General features: G+C 42.1%; 1 protein-coding gene across 1 annotated transcript; it reads left to right on the top strand.

Annotated features, from left to right (window-relative positions):
• The first annotated feature begins 495 nt into the window (after positions 1-495).
• LOC124482577 (solute carrier family 22 member 5-like) lies at positions 496-15,917 on the top strand. Its single transcript, XM_047042970.1, has 10 exons — positions 496-891; positions 6,032-6,135; positions 6,470-6,624; positions 6,966-7,137; positions 11,201-11,327; positions 12,607-12,704; positions 13,129-13,343; positions 13,444-13,626; positions 14,306-14,441; positions 15,019-15,917. Exons 1-10 carry the CDS (start codon positions 496-498, stop codon positions 15,089-15,091), a joined length of 1,659 nt encoding a protein of 552 aa, XP_046898926.1. The 3' UTR covers positions 15,092-15,917.
• Positions 15,918-16,106: the final 189 nt, after the last annotated feature.

The raw sequence follows: 16,106 nt of genomic DNA, 5'->3' as shown, positions 1-16,106 counted from the left end.
GCACAAGAGAGTAGGACCCTGGATGATCTGGAGAGATTATGTAAAGAGGATTGCTCTCTGATTCCTTGACGAACCCTATTTGACTGTAAATTATGTAATATTTCTTTTCTCTATTTACACCGTCCTATCCTCAGAGAGACTTCTTTACCGTTGTGTCTGAACGGCTCATTTTAAGTCGTCGTGTTATAACATTCTCTCCAATTTGCAAATTGATAATAGGCTTCTTATAAAACCCACAACTCAGTTTAATTTTGTAACTCCGTTAGTGAAGAGACGAACACTTTTTCTAATAAAGAGTTAACAGTTTGCAGTTTTACTGCTTCGACATGTCTAGTCTCCCCAACATTTGTACTCTAGGTTTAGCATGGATGTTACCGAAATCACAAAACTTGGTTGGTGTTGTGTCAGAAAGGGGCAGTGCAATTGTCAAAGGTGCGTTTAAACAAGAAAATCTATTGGGAAACTGGGATACCTATACTTGCTGGATGACCCAAAATGACAGACTACGAGGAAAGCATTGCCTTCCTCGGACAATGGGGACCGTTCCAACAAACAGTGTTTTTTCTATTGTGCTCAAGTGCCATACCTAATGGTTTTACCGGCATGTCCATTGTATTCATCGGAGACACACCGCCCCATCGTTGCCTTATTCCCGCAGGAAGCAACATCAGTGCCGAATGGAGGAACCACAGTATTCCCTGGGAGGAAGATCAAAGTGGAACTTTGTCTCTCAGCAAATGCTCTCGGTATCGACTGGATGTCATCAAAAACTTATCAAATAGTGGATACGTCCCGGGGATTGATGTGAACGTCAGTCAGTTACCCCTCGAGACATGTCTGGATGGATGGAAGTACGACCAGGGGACGTACATCTCTACTATTGTCACCGAGGTGCGTTGTTGTTCCTTCCGGGAGTACAATGGTACTTAGGAATGGTTTGCTGAACCCAACGCTAGTTTCCTCAAGGTTCACAATGACTCTTGCTTAGACTGTTGCTCTTGTTGGTTAGTGGTAGCTGATTTAAACTGTTGTATTCTTTTTCTAGTTAATCCTATTTTTATTGCTTTCCTGCAGGTACACCTGCACTTAGAGATTAATGTTGTGTAATTTTTAACTTGTTTAACTACATGCTCTTATGGTTTCTTCCCTTTAGCACTATTTTTTGGTTGTTCACAATATGTACTTCTTGTTTTTGACTACCCGCAATGCTGTGGGGCTATCTTGTTGTTATTATCAGTGACCTATGCACTTTGTGAAGCTCTCTCTTGGAAGTCGCTTTGGATAAAAGCGTCTGCTAAATGAATAAATGTAATGTAATGTAATGTTAGGGTTGGATTAGAAGTAACATAGACGCGCGAACATCCGTGCAAGGTTGTCTCGGGGAAGGGGGGGGGGGCTTTATACGCAGCAACATTTTGGTTGGCCCCACCAAATCTCACTCCATGGGCGTCGTTTTACCCTTTTAACTGGGGCACGTGCCCTAGTAAAAATCTGCTGTGCCCCAGTAAAATCTAAAGTTCGAGTTTTAACAATTTACTTTAATAGTGTAAAAGAAGTTGCTTGATATCATACAATGTATGTTAATTCAACTCCATTTGGTAGAGATGCCACCTGTAGTTTTATAAACACCTAACTAGGAGACATGAAGTCTAAGAGACGTGAAGTCTGGGTGACCTGATAGGGTTCTTGTCACCTGGGGGGAAGAGACAGTTGGTCTGAAGAAAATGTGGATTCAACTGTATTGTTGTAAGGATTTAACCAATGACAGAAGAGAATTGGTATAGCTTCAGGTCTGTAGGATGGACCAATGGCTTTTGAGAACTATTGTATCTATAAAATGGTCTGTTGAAGAATGTTCTGGGGGGTTCAGGGCCATCAGCTGAGTAGTGCTGGTGGGCTGGATTCTCCCGGTTCCATTCTAGAATGCTAGATGGAGCTGTATGGAATTGTCTTTGTGTTATTGTCTTATGTTTGTGTGCTGATGATGTTATGTTGGTAACGTTATTATGCTTAAACCTACGTCAAATAAACATTAACTCTATACTTCACCCAACTTCAGCTTGAACAATTGATTGTCTGCAAAAACTACCACGACAAATAGTCAGTGCATTAATTTAGATTGATAATCCCGGAAACAATTTACGCAGTATCGCAATCAACGCTTGTAAAAGTGGTTAACCGAAAACACAAACCGAATTCCATGTCACCCGCTTTTCTGAGTTTGCCAAATAGCCACTGCAGAACGCACACATATGGCGTTGTTAGAGATAAAACTGTACTGGGGCTCAGGCCCCTATTCTTATCCCTTTTTTTTCTTCCAAGCGTGTTGCGCACAAAACACTACTAGGCTATAGAAATTACCCTTGCTTAACCCACTATACAACAGTTCAGGGACGCAAGTTTGATATCAGCTTTGGCAGGGACATCTAAAGTTAATGCAAGCGCACACATTTTTTAGCTTCATGTCGGGAGCCTCGGTATGGTTGTAACACGGGGAGAGTTGTAACACTACCAAATCCACGATTCAGGGATAAGATAGGAGCCATGTGACAGTTTTAGTTTCCTCAGGCTTCCTTTACGATACCACATGGAGGTTTTCCAGTCTGTGTTGCTATCTCTCCTGAAGTTACAGCAGAAAATGTAATTCTGAAGTACAAAAGTAAAAAAAAAAATATATGGGCAAATAATTTTTCTTTAGTACTTCTACCGTTGTCGATAATGTTTTATGAGTTATGTCAGGTCAAACTGTAGTTTCTTTAGTAAAGAATGGTGTATCGACCTCCTGGATCGGATTGTGTTTTCGGTTAAACTTCTTTGATTTTACAAGCGTTGATTGGAGCAGAGGTGTTGTTAGACATAAAACTCTACTGGGGCACAGGTATGGAGCTAGAAAGCTGACAAAAGTATCTGAATTTGAATATAAAAGATCTTTAATATTTGTGTGTCGAATTTCATAAAACTTAAATATTTTGCTGTCGAATATATAATAGTGAATTTAATAAAACTGAATTATTTAGATCCAAAAATACAAATTTCTAAAATTCTGATTGCAGGAATTCAGTTCTTGAAATTCAGATTGCAGGAATTCAGATTCTTGAATTTCAGATTGCTGAAATTCAGATTGCTGAAATTCAGATTGCGGAAATTCAGCTTTTGTCTGAACTAGGCCAAAGGTGAAACAGTTTGCTTTCACAGGGAAAAGTAGACGATTTCAGAACGACCGAATTTTACCTCAGAACAAAAGCTAAGTTGCTCGTTGGAGGAAGAGTATGGAGCAAGTGCTTATGAAACTTGTAAAAACTTGTGTCTTCTCCTTTGCCAAAATCGGCAGTTACTGTTACCAAGTGAGTCGAGACAGAGTCGGAGGGCGGCGGAGACCGATGGAAGACGCGGAACAACTGGCAAAGCTATAGCCTATAGCCCAGTGGTTCTCAAACTTTTTAGACCCCGTACCACCTCAGAAAATATTTGACTCTCCAAGTACCACCTTCATGACCAACGTTAATATCCAGTAGCATAGGCTATACCTTATTGGGATCCAGACAAACTTTTTTTACTAGGATTACAGTAGCCCCGGACTGAATATCTTTGGAGCGCAAGCAGAACATTTTGGGGTAGGCCTACACCTTATATCGATCTGCAATGCAATTATTAATGTAGAGAGGGGGAAATTGTATCCAATTTCTGGGGAAATTGTGGTGTGTGCTTGCGTCGGTTGCATATGGGTCCGTTTTTTTACTGACAGTTTTACAACTGATATATGGACGCACCACACAAACTTGAGTTTAAATACATTAATTAATGTGACATTACGTACTGTACATGCAAGTCTTAGCTAAATAACTTAAATGTATGATTCAGCGCTTTTCGAACAGTCCTCCTACACCACGACACGATACTTTCTGAGTATAACAGCGTAACAGCGCAAACACCTTAATATAACACAGGCAAACACAGGCAGGGATACAGTATAACAACGCTAATGCTAAATAAGTATTTAACGCTAGTTGCTCGGCTCCATGAGAAGGGCTGGTGAGACTGCTCACCAAAAGAACAATGGGAAACCCACTAGTTTGGCAGATTACGTAAGACATGTTCATAGGAACCTTGTGAAAAATAGCCTAAACTTTCCAAGACTTTTAGCTACGGTAGGCAACTAATGCTGAGGGCTCGCTGATATCGCTGTACAAGGACGTCTTATCTATGCGTTGTTGCTACCGTGTGGTGACGTTGAGCACACTCAATAAATTCCAAATTTGTAGGTCACACATGGTGAGTGCTTGTAAACAATGCTTGCACTGTCTCAAAACTGGTCGCAAAATGCAACCATTTGGTCGCAGTCTGGAGCCCTGCCCTATAGGGGTTATGCGGTTATTCCGGGTTCTACAAAACAGATGTAACTACTTCCGGCCGGCCGCTTTTAAGGTAAACACAGCGTAAGGCCACCTACTATAGCCGGTGTTTAAAGGAGCTACCTTTAATTACAATTTCCCATGTACACAAGATTGCCAAACGGACTTCCAGAGCTCCGAGTTAGTACCCTGGGGAGTAGCCTTTTTTTTTGCTCACAGACGATTAAAACAAACGAAGACTGTACTGTACAATCGTATTCGTATAATGTCATGGCAAATGTGCAGACAAAATACAACTTTTACACACATTTATCAAAAATCCGACACGCATTCTAGATCTGACATGATCTTATCTACAGCAAACAATAGATTATCTTTTTCCACACTTTTTTAGGCCGAGTGAAAGATGAAATGCCACCCGCACTCTAAGGAACGGGTCTTGTTCCGGCTGAAAAAAAAGATGCATCAGACATAAACGTTGACATGTGTAACCTTTTATTATATTACTCGAAATCCCTGCAAATCAATCGCTAGATTATGACTTGCCACAACACATTCACTGTATGGATAGCGAGTGGCTGCCAGCCAGCATTTCAGCGTTGAATGTCAATCGTGTGCCGGGTGAGCTAGCTTGACTAGCTAGCACAGAAGAAAGTTACGCAATGTGAAGAAACTGAAAAAACAATCCAAAATGGGTAAACTAGCACCCCATGTATTTGCTTACGTCAAGAAAAGTTGCCTGGAACTGTGCTTGCGGTTACGAACAAGCACAAAAAGGAACATTAGCCGATCGCCGATTTACCTGGAGCTGAATGAGCACAAGGAGAAAGGGCTTGATAATCTACAGTTGCCTGCCCTGCAGTGGCCAGTTTTACAAATGGTTGCACACATACGTTACGGTTGTTTATAGAGTTTATTTCCGTTAATTTAAAGCAGATTTAACCATTTTAACAGTTCTATGTCCAATACCAGTAATGGGATGCTGCAGTTATACAAATCATTGCTATAGTTATCTAACTACAGCTAGCTATTTAGCTTTGATAGCTAAGATTCAAAATTATTTATTGTAAGATTATTTAAATATTACAATTAAAGACTTGGCATGTAGTGGGGGGCAGAAAAAATGGAAAACAAAACATATGAAACATGAAATACTACATACCCACTTACAATCATACCCATCACCTCCCTGCCAACAAGTAGTAGGCATACAGTTAATCATGCTATCACAGTCACTAAACTACTTACTATCTAAACAGGAGATGTGGAGATGCACACTGATGACAGTTGGATGTTGCTCAATGACAGTTTCTAAATATGCTTGCAATTAGCATAGGACAGGATTTGCTCCTCTAGCTAGGCCACCTATTCACTTGCCTCATGTCGCCAGCTATCACATAGGCTACTGCATCGCACGGCCTGTCATGTGACATCCTATGACTTCCATTTGTCTGGCGAATTTCTCTTTGATTTGCTGTCAATGGATCCATACTTTCTCAGACACAAATCCATACATTAGCATATTAGTAATGTAAGAATGTATTTATTAAAGCAGACGGTTGAATCCAAAGCACTATACAGGGGATTTGAATGTGGGATCCCTTGATCTGCACTGCCACTGAACTATACCCCATCCCGTGTGTGTGTGCGTGTGCGTGTGTGTGCATGTTGTTTAACAGTGGGACCTGGTTTGTGATGAAAAGTGGAGGAACCCTTTGACCTCCTCAATCTTCTTCTGTGGTGTCCTCACCGGCTCCTTCCTGTCAGGACAGCTGTCAGACAGGTGACACACACATATACAGTCTGGTCTACATACACACACACAGTCTGGTCTACACACACACACACACACACACACACACACACACACACACACACACACACACACACACACACACTGGACTGTACATTCACCCCTGCTTGCCCTAACACCTGTCACACATTAGTATTATTAAACTTTTCCAGACTTTCTTGATATTATATAGAAATAGTTAATACAGATAGCCATCTGTCCTACCATAAACAATGTTGTAACAATTGTTACAAATGAGAATATACCTGAAACTGGAACACACACCCTTGAACACACCCATGTGTTGATTTACTCTCTTCTCCAGGTTTGGGAGGAAGATTGTGCTGTTTGTAACCATGGGGGTCCAGACAGTGTTCACCTTCATCCAGGTCTTCTCTCTGTCCTGGTCTATGTTCTGTGGACTACACTTCATCGTGGGCATGGGGCAGATCTCCAACTACGTGGCTGCCTTCGTCCTTGGTACTTTGAATGTTCATTTGATCATAAAAAATTGTGTTATTCATGTATAAGATTTTTCCTAAATGTTAATAGTATATATAGGACATATACAAGTAAATTATTAGTAAATTAGTAAATCATTTCTAATTCTAAATCCATTTTAGACTGTCCTAAGGTCAAGTTAAAAGTAATTAGACCAAGGTACAAGCTGTCCATCTGTCGGGTTGTCTATCCCTTTATACATCAATCAATTAATATGTTTTTTTGATTGATCAATCCATTTATCACTCCATCTAATTCAGAACAAAACGATTTGACGATGCAGATAGGCAGATTGAATTAACGGTAGCCTCTATCTCCAGGCACGGAGCTGTTGAGCCCAGAAGTGCGGATAGTGTTCTCCACCCTGGGGTTGTGTGTCAGCTTCGCCCTGGGCTACATGCTCCTCCCTCTGGGGGCCTACTTTATCAGGGAGTGGAGGATGCTGCTGCTGGTTCTTACCCTGCCTGGCGTCCTATATGTGCCGTTGTGGTGGTAAGTGTGTGTGCATGCGTGTGTTTATGTATGCCGTGTCAACATCTGAGTATGACGGCTTTTCAGCACTTATTTTGAAGATTTTAGTTTGATAAGCAAAATGCTGACAGAAGGTAAGGGTAAAGCCCACAGTTATTCATTACATAACAAACTAGCAACAACTAAACGAAGGCCCTCAGTCGAGGGCAGGAATAGGAGTAGGTCAGCTATGTCTGCAGGGATACAGCAATGCAACAGAGTTATCTCACAACGTTACATAGATGCTAGATACTTTGATCATCAGATGAACGTGGACACATCCCTCAATCTGGGCACTTGCTGGCCTTTATGCAGTAGGAGAGTCCAGTCAGTCGACGAGCCACAGCTGCGCCACTTGTCTCGTAACTGGAACGTGGAAGAAGGTAATACCTGACATGGATCCCATGTCCTAAGGGCTGCCTGGTTGCTGCCTGTGGTTCTGACCAGGAATTCTTGGACTGGACTGAGCCCCAATGCATGTCTTTTTGGCTGTATACTTGTGTGTGCTTGTGTGTGTGTGTTGTGACAAGGCAGAGGAGACCAGGCACACATGGTAGGAGGGTAACCCCTCAAAGGTGTTTATTTAACTATTTAAGTTACAAAGAAAACTAAAAGAGTTAGGACCAGACCTTAAACTAGATGGTGATATAAAGTCTGATTTGTTGAATAACAAAAACTCATTCACAAAACAGTTTGTCTGCCAGTAAAGCTGTGTCCAGTCTCCAGTTACTGCGCTGTGTAAAATTTTGAGAGAAAACAAGATCAAGAATCACTGGTGCATGGTCTGATTCCACTATGGCGGTAAACTCTACTTTCTTCACAGAAGGAAGGAGTGTTTTGTCAATAAATAAAAAATCTAATCTATTCTAATTTGTGCCATCAGCCATGCGCCATGAAGGGGAAGAGGGGGAGGGGGTGGAGTGTGCACCTCATAGTAGAAAGGTGACCGTTTGTTAACAACTCCTCCAAAATAATAATCATACAAAATTAATAAAAATCCCATCCCAACATTGAAAATAACTAGGACTGTCAAGCCATTAAAATATTTAATCGCGATTAATCGCATTATTTCATATAGTTAATCGCGATTAATCGCAAATTTATTTAATTTATTTAATCTGTTCAAATGGGGGAGATTAACATTAAAATGGTGTACTTAACTTCAAATAACTGGAGGATAACGAGGAAATTGTGAGGTATTTTTATATACTCACACATAGGCTGTAAAATATTGAACATACACATTGTTATATATTTAGGAAATGTAATCACAAATTTAACATTGCCGAGTTTTGTCTACTTTATATTACCGGATTGAACGCTGCTGCTGCTACCGCTGTTGCTTCTAATGCTGCTGCTGCTAGCTGTGTGTTTTGCTTGCATGTGATGTTTTGGCTGGAAGTAGGCCTACTCCGGTGATAACTTAACTCAGCCTGACAACCAGTAGGCTACACACATCCTTGGTTTTGTCAACCGAGCCGTCTGGCAACTTTTTGAAATGGAAATTCCCATCTAAAAGCCCTCTCTCCATCATTCAGCTACCATTGGCAGTCGAAGTCATGTGACGACAGGTGATTTCCAGGGTAAAAAAGAAACCTGTGTTAACAACACAATTTTTTTAGAAAGTGTTAAAGTGATTACAGTAGCGCATTATTATTATTATTATTATTATTCGACGGCCCTAAAAATAACACAAAAATCTCCAATTATCCCCCTCCAAATCTTGAATCTTCCGGAGATGCAATAATTCTTAACTAAACCGTTAACCTACGTTAAATGTAACGTTAAACAGTAATAGTTAGGTAACATTAATGTCTTGCTAGGTATAACCAGCTAGCCACCATTAGTACATGAGTCACAGTTTAGAATGACCCCAAACAAACAATTCAACTCAATTTAGTGATCGAGAGGATGCACATAGTAGGCCGGGTATAATACAGATTTCCCTTACAATGTTCATTTTAGTTCCTTTATACTGAAAGGAACTAACATGAACTAGCCGCTAGCTGTCAGCCAAGGTAGCCACCTAGCCACAGGAAAAGGCTCTGGGCAGATCCAATAGATCCAACTTCAACAGAGTACCCGCCTTCAAGGAAGTTAACGCGATCCCAGACCCTCTGTACAAATGAAATGTACGAGGGTCTGGATAGGTAGCCTGGTCCTAACCAGAGTCTGGCCTCGCTCCATTGACAAGTGTTGACTTCCTTGTAGGTGGGTACTCTGTTGAAGTTTAAAACTATTGGATCTGCCCAGAGCCACTCTGATCTGCCATAACCAATCGTTAGCGTTCGCTTTAGCCAATTCCTTCACCACTACTGTAAAAGAGCTTGCTGCCGTAGCTGGAAAATCAAACTGTTCCCGAACCCCGTGGGGAGGAGGGCCACAACATCATTGCCACCAACAAAACTCAGCAAAACTTGTTCTTGCTCCGGCTTTAATTTATAGATATTCGGCAGTATTGCCACAATGGACCGGATGGCTTCGCTCACATCTTTCTCCGCCGCCATTACGGAACTACAACACAAACTAGCGCACAACATCACTGTCATCGTTCTCAGCCACTCCCTCTGTTCGCTGATTCACCAGTAGAAAATCAACCTGAAAAATCTGACATATGTACCGAATGGCCAGACCTAGTACAGAATCAAAATCAAAATTGAACGGAAGCACGTAGGAGGGCAGAGCCAGGCTACTGGTTAGGACCAGGCTAGTAAAACGGTAGGTTTAAAAAAATCACAAAGGGGGCTCCACCTTTTTTGGCTCTGGTCTGTACCTTTGTCACGCCCCAAAATTTGCTGCGCGCTGCTGTGTAGCCTACTTCCATGGAATTACAAAGAAGAACGTTTTTCAAAGATATTGAAAATGGAAATGCAGTGTTCAAAGCTTACAGGGAATGCTGACACTTTTCAGTCTTCCAGGCAAGGAACCAAACACTCGACGGGCTGTGATGTTTGTCTATGAGAAGATCCCTGTGCAGTTCGACCCTCAATTACACATTTGTTCGAACCATTTCACCAAGGACAGTTTTGAAAACCTGGAACAATGTAAAGCATGATTTGCTATGAAGCTGTTGCTGAAAAGAGGTGCTGTTCCAACCTTATGTTCATCACAACCGCAAGCTGTAGTATGATGTTGTCGCTAACAGTTATTAGCAATGCTAACGTATCCTGCCTGTATCTAGCATAGGTAGAATGTGTGATTATTTAGTTTATTGGCAATGGGGCTAACTTTATTTCATGTTCCTGGCCGTGTTTCATTTAAATAAAGAACCTGTGTTGTCATGTAAATCTACAATTCACACTGCATGTTTGCCCAGATCTATTTTTCAGCAAGATAGCTAGAGCTAACTGAAGCTGAGTTGAATCACAATAGTTTGTTTCCTAAGCTGTGGTGCCAACGTTACCCACCTTATTTGTACGTTTGTAAGTCTCCACTGATGTTTCAGTGAGTGCTGTTGGCCGTGTTACATCTTTGCTCCGCAGCTTCACTCGTTGTAAACCAACCAGTCAGCGCGCAGTTCATCTTATTATTCATGAGCATACCATAAAAGGGAGAAAACCTCTCGTTTTTTCCCAGGACTATTTCACAGGGTGCACTAGGGCGCAAAGAACAGCACCCGGGCCATTTTCAGCCCAACCAATGTTACATACCCTATTCGGAGACCTTAAGGAACAGTGTGAAATAGCCTATAAAGTCAGTAAATGGCCCTTTTAAGGAAAGTTATAAGCAAGTTAGGCCGGAGCTCTCCTCTTGCTGCCGCATGGCCCACGTGTTCGAACACCTGTGCACTTGCCTGTATTTTGTTACAGATTTTGCCTGTCATTTTGAATTCAGTGTTTGGATTTTTAACTCTTGCCTGTCTTTGGATTCTGAGCCTACCTGCTGTCTTTATACCAGTTTGCTATGTGAATTGTACTGTATCTACATGTACGTATGTACCATAGACTGTGTCATACTGAGCAAAGTGTGTATTCTTGTTACCAGTCCAGTTCTTTTAATTAGGAATCGATGTTTTTGAGTCTGTATCTTCTGTTCTGGTGTCCAGGTTCATCCCAGAGTCCCCCCGGTGGCTGCTCTCTCAGGGCAGAGTGGAGGAAGCTGAGGCCATACTGAGGAGAGCTGCCAAACAGAACAGAGTACAGGCTCCTGACATCATCTTTCAGCCTCCACAGGTCAGTCTAGTTGCTCGCTCAGTCCTGATCAGTCCAGGGGTCACACAGTGGTCAACGATTGGTCGCAGTTGGAAACCACTTTCATCGGATAGCACATCCATCTGGATGAAAAGACGAGAGGGAGAGAGTTGAACAGACAGAAATACAAAACATAGGAAAATAAACTAGGAGTGAAAGAGTCAGAGGGGGACTTAGAGGTCCGTATGAGAGAAAGAGGGAAAGGGAGAGAGTGAAAAAGACAGAGGGCAAGAAAGAGAGACATACTTAGTAATGGATGAGGGAGAGAGAGAGATGGATGGAGAGAAAGAGAAAGAAAGATTGGACTCCTGCCAAGGCTTACACTGACCAACAACAAATCCCCTTCTTTCACTGGATGGGGCACCTCGGTTAGTTAGTGTGTTCCCTGCAGCCTGGTCCTCCATGATAAGCAATGCCTCTGACAGGAACAGCAACCGGCACTTTGCAATTAGATAGGAACCCTGTGAAGCAGGAATGTCGAAGTTTAGTGAGCTGAGCACAGAGAACCTCGCAACTCGTCACAGGCCTACAAAGGTTTCCATGTTCAGTTTGTAACTATGATTGTCTATTCTGACTGATTTAATATGTTATGTTGTAGTTGAGATATAATTTTTGCACTGTATTTGAGACATTAATGTTGCACAAATGTACTGTGCCTGGTAAATACAGACCATTCCTTGACTCACCACAAAAATACTGCTAGAACTGTACACTTCTGATCCTGATGACTTTCTGCTGTAATTTCTATATTTATTACTTGCATGTCACTTTGGGTAAAAAAAATTGACGTAAATATTTACATGTTTACTTTAAGGACAGCTCTGAATAAGCAGCTGTTTTTCTTCTGTCCAATAAGTCTTTCAGTGATGTTGATGTTGAAAAGAAGAATTGATGGCTGGATGGATGGAGGATTAAGGCATGAACGGACAATGGATGGAGGTAGATGATGGATGGAGAGAGAGAGAGAAAAAATAAAGATTGAAGGAACAAAGAATAGTCAGAAGAAAGGAAGCACAGAAGGCAGGAGGGAATGAAGGATGCAGTTTAGGAACAACAGGGCCGCCATTTTGTTCGCAGTGCACCTGCCCTAGGTGATCTCTGACCCAAAGTTGGAGGTGTTAGTTCCACTATGTCCACACAGCTGGCTGGCTGTTGACATATTGGCACCCACCCTCCTCTCATTTGAAACACATTTATCTCTGAGTCCCCGTGTGTGTGTGGTTGTGTGTGTGCATTTGTGCATATATGTGTGTGTGTTTAGATGGAGCTGGCGTCTGGGAAGTTAAAAACCTACAACATCTGTGACCTGTTGCGTCCTAGAAACATCTGTTGGGTCTCAGTCACCCTGTGGATTGTCTGGTGAGTCCCTCAGATACCCCTCAGACGCCCGAGTCGCCGGCAACAAACACAGAGCACCCAGATGTTCCTGGAGCCTCAGTCTTAGCCTGGTCCCAGCCTCAGCTTCCTACCCCTAGCCCTGGCCTCAGCTTTTCCCAGACTTCTCCTTATCTAGCCCTAGTGTTACTCTCAGCCATAGCTTTAACTCTACCCAAGCCTCAGCCCCAACCTCCAAACCCAGCCTGTTACATAGTCACACAGCCCTCTTTCCATTTTTCTCTATCTAGGACCACCCTTACCAACCCCCCCCTTCATCCCTCTATCCCTCACCTTCTCACCCTTCATCCCTCTATCCCTTACCTGCTCATCCTTTATCCCTCTATACTTTACCTTCCCACCATTCATCTCTCTATCCCTTACCAACCCCCCCTTCGTCTCTGTCTAGGACCGTTATGTCCATCGGCTACTTCGCCCTGTCCCTCAACACGTCCAACCTTCATGGCAGCTCCTACCTCAACTGCTTTGTGTCGGCGGCCATCGAGGTACCAGCCTACCTGGTGGCCTGGGTCCTGTTTCGCTTCTGCGGACGACGTCCTTCCCTCTGCTGGACACTGTTTCTGGGTGGAGTGATGATGTTTTTTACCCACCTCATACCTTCAGGTGAGACTCTACCCTTGAGTCACAGCTCATACCTCCAGTTCTCAGACTCCACACCTGATCTCATCCCCACGTTGGCCTGTCTCTGTAATTTGTTCATCAGACCGGAGCTGGATTTCCACGGCTCTGGAAATGCTGGGGAAGTTTGGCGTGACAGTGGCTTTTGCCATCGTGTACGCCTTCACAGCGGAGCTCTACCCCACTGTCCTGAGAAACACAGCCGTGGGGGTGTGCTCCATGGCATCCCGCGTGGGCAGCATCTCAGCGCCTTACATCATATACCTGGGTTGGTTCTAAAATGTTCTGTTCTGTCTGTATTTACAACCACAATTCCGAAAAGAATTGGCACAGTATGGAAAATGCTAATAAAAACAGTTTGTATTGGTTTTAAAGTGATTTGTAATAAATCACGTCTTAAATTATCCAACACTTTGAGAACAACTTTCCCCAAAGACAAATCGGTAGGAGTTTGGGCATTTCACCTTCTACAGTGCACAATCTAATTTCAAGATTCAAGAAATCCTGTCAAATCTCGGTGTGTAAAGGGCAAGGTTGAAAACCCCTTCTGAATGCGCGGGATTTTCGATCCCTCAGAGGTCGCCGTCTTCAAAACCGTCATGAGTCTGTCATGGAAATCCTGACATTCAGAACTGTGGTTGAATATAGGCGAGTTCTAGAATGTTTTCTCATATCTGTCTTTTACAAGGGGGGGTTATATGCTCTCACCTGAAAGGGATTGCAAAATGTTCTCTTTTGACAGTTTCCAAAAAAAGAATAGTGATTAGTGTTTCTTTTGTAGAATCGTTTCTTCTACTTTTACTTTGTATGTCTACTTTTCATGTCTCTTTTTCTCCTTATCTCTCTCACCTCTCTTTTCCTTTTGTCTCTCCCTCCCTCTTCCTTTTTCCATCTATTGTTGTTCTGATCTACATCTGTGTTTTCTTCCCTCTCACACTGTGTTTCAGGGGAGTTCTCAAAGTCCCTTCCCAGCATCCTGATGGGTAGTCTGACCATCCTGTCCGGACTGCTCAGTCTGCTGCTGCCAGAGAGCCACGGCGTGCCTCTTCCCGACACCGTCGACCACATGCAGAGCTTCCCTGGGTAGGACGCAAACGGCATCCACTGGCTGAACACAGTAACTGCAGGATGGGCACTAAATCTTCATTTTATGAATGGAACTTCTCAATCCCCCTGCTGTTGAACTTCTGTAACTGCGTTCCAGTGTCTCCTTTATAAAGATGCAGAGGAATAATTCAGATCTTATTTAACCCTTGTGTTATCTTCGGGTCATTGTGACCCTTCAGTCATTGTGACCCACCGTTGCGACAACTTAACCTCATACAAAACATAGTGAAGCATTTTCTTTTAACCGTCGGGCTGTCCCAGCCCCCCACAGAGCGATGGTTAAAAGAAAATGCTTTTTATTTGTTTTTGTATTGGGTAAAGTTGTCGCAACACAACGAGGCAGTAAGCACAATGGTGACTTTCAGACGTAATTTAAGTACTTTAACCACTGCATAGGTTTAGTTTCTAACATGAGTATAGTCCATCTGTGGATTAAATAAGATGAAAACATCAGGAAACACTTGATGTCATGAGTTTAGCTCCAGTGTCTCAAAGCCAACTTTTGAAGTGTTTTAGCCAAGTGTTCAAAACAAAATCCCTCTCCTTCTCATAGGTGTAAAAAGCGAGAGCTGTGTAAATGCACCTGTCCATCAGGAGAGGAGGACGAGCGAGCCATGGATAGGTAGCGACAGCTATCACTCAAAAGCCCCTCATCAGCTGACCCATGTATTTATCTGTCACCTGATCTCTGAACATACTGTAAGATATAGTGTGAAACTCTATGGTCGCTTAGCATAAGGTTGACTTATCAGCTGTTTATGTCTAATCTATCCATCCAGTAGACTAGAGAACACTTACTATGTTCACTTATAATTGACAGTGGTTTCTTTGTTTACCTCATTCCCAAATGACAGAAAATGAAATAATACAGTATATTTAATTCAAAGAGATTACACTAATATCTGTATTGGAATACTACATATCAAAACATATGTAACATAGATCATATATATTTGAATGTTTATGGTGATAGGCTTTATGGAAGCCTAACATAGTAGAAACAGTTGCATCAAAATAAAGAAATGGTTAAATCCTGTGTAAAAATGGTCCTAACCTATATTAGGCCTATGACTTTTAACTATTTGACTATTAAACTTTCCCTCAAGTTTTTTTCCTTCTACTGATATTTGTTTACATTTACTCATATTGCGTTAATAAAGAACCCCCTTTGAAACCAGTTGATTCTAACAACGTTGTCACTGGTAGTATCTTTGCTGGACTCTAGTACCACCTCCAAACTGAAAATATGCCCCCCGAAACATTTATATGCTTGAAATGTATTTCTGGAAAATTCGCTAATATAACAAGCTTTGGAAGGGTGTACAAAAATAGAGGGTGTTGATATCACAGCCTGGAAATATAGCTAGCTACATGTTATCATCCTGGACTAAGTTTTACATTATTTTTGAACAGTGAAATATAAGAACACACATATGTCTACACTGACAGGGCACTGTTTGCACACCTTTATTTTCAAAAACATGACAGTTGGACGAGACAAAGGTTAGAACTACAGAGTAAACTCCAGAAATAATTATAGTCTGTTCAAATTTTCCACACCTGGGTTCTATTTAGAAAGGGAGGGGATAGAAAACCTTCACTGATCTAGCAAGAATTGTTTATGCATGCACTGGCCCTCAG

The sequence above is a fragment of the Hypomesus transpacificus genome, chromosome 20 (genome assembly GCF_021917145.1).
Source record: "Hypomesus transpacificus isolate Combined female chromosome 20, fHypTra1, whole genome shotgun sequence".
Taxonomy (NCBI): Eukaryota; Metazoa; Chordata; class Actinopteri; order Osmeriformes; family Osmeridae; genus Hypomesus; species Hypomesus transpacificus.
Note: the sequence above shows the minus strand (reverse complement) of the source record. Positions and strands in the feature narration are given on the sequence as shown.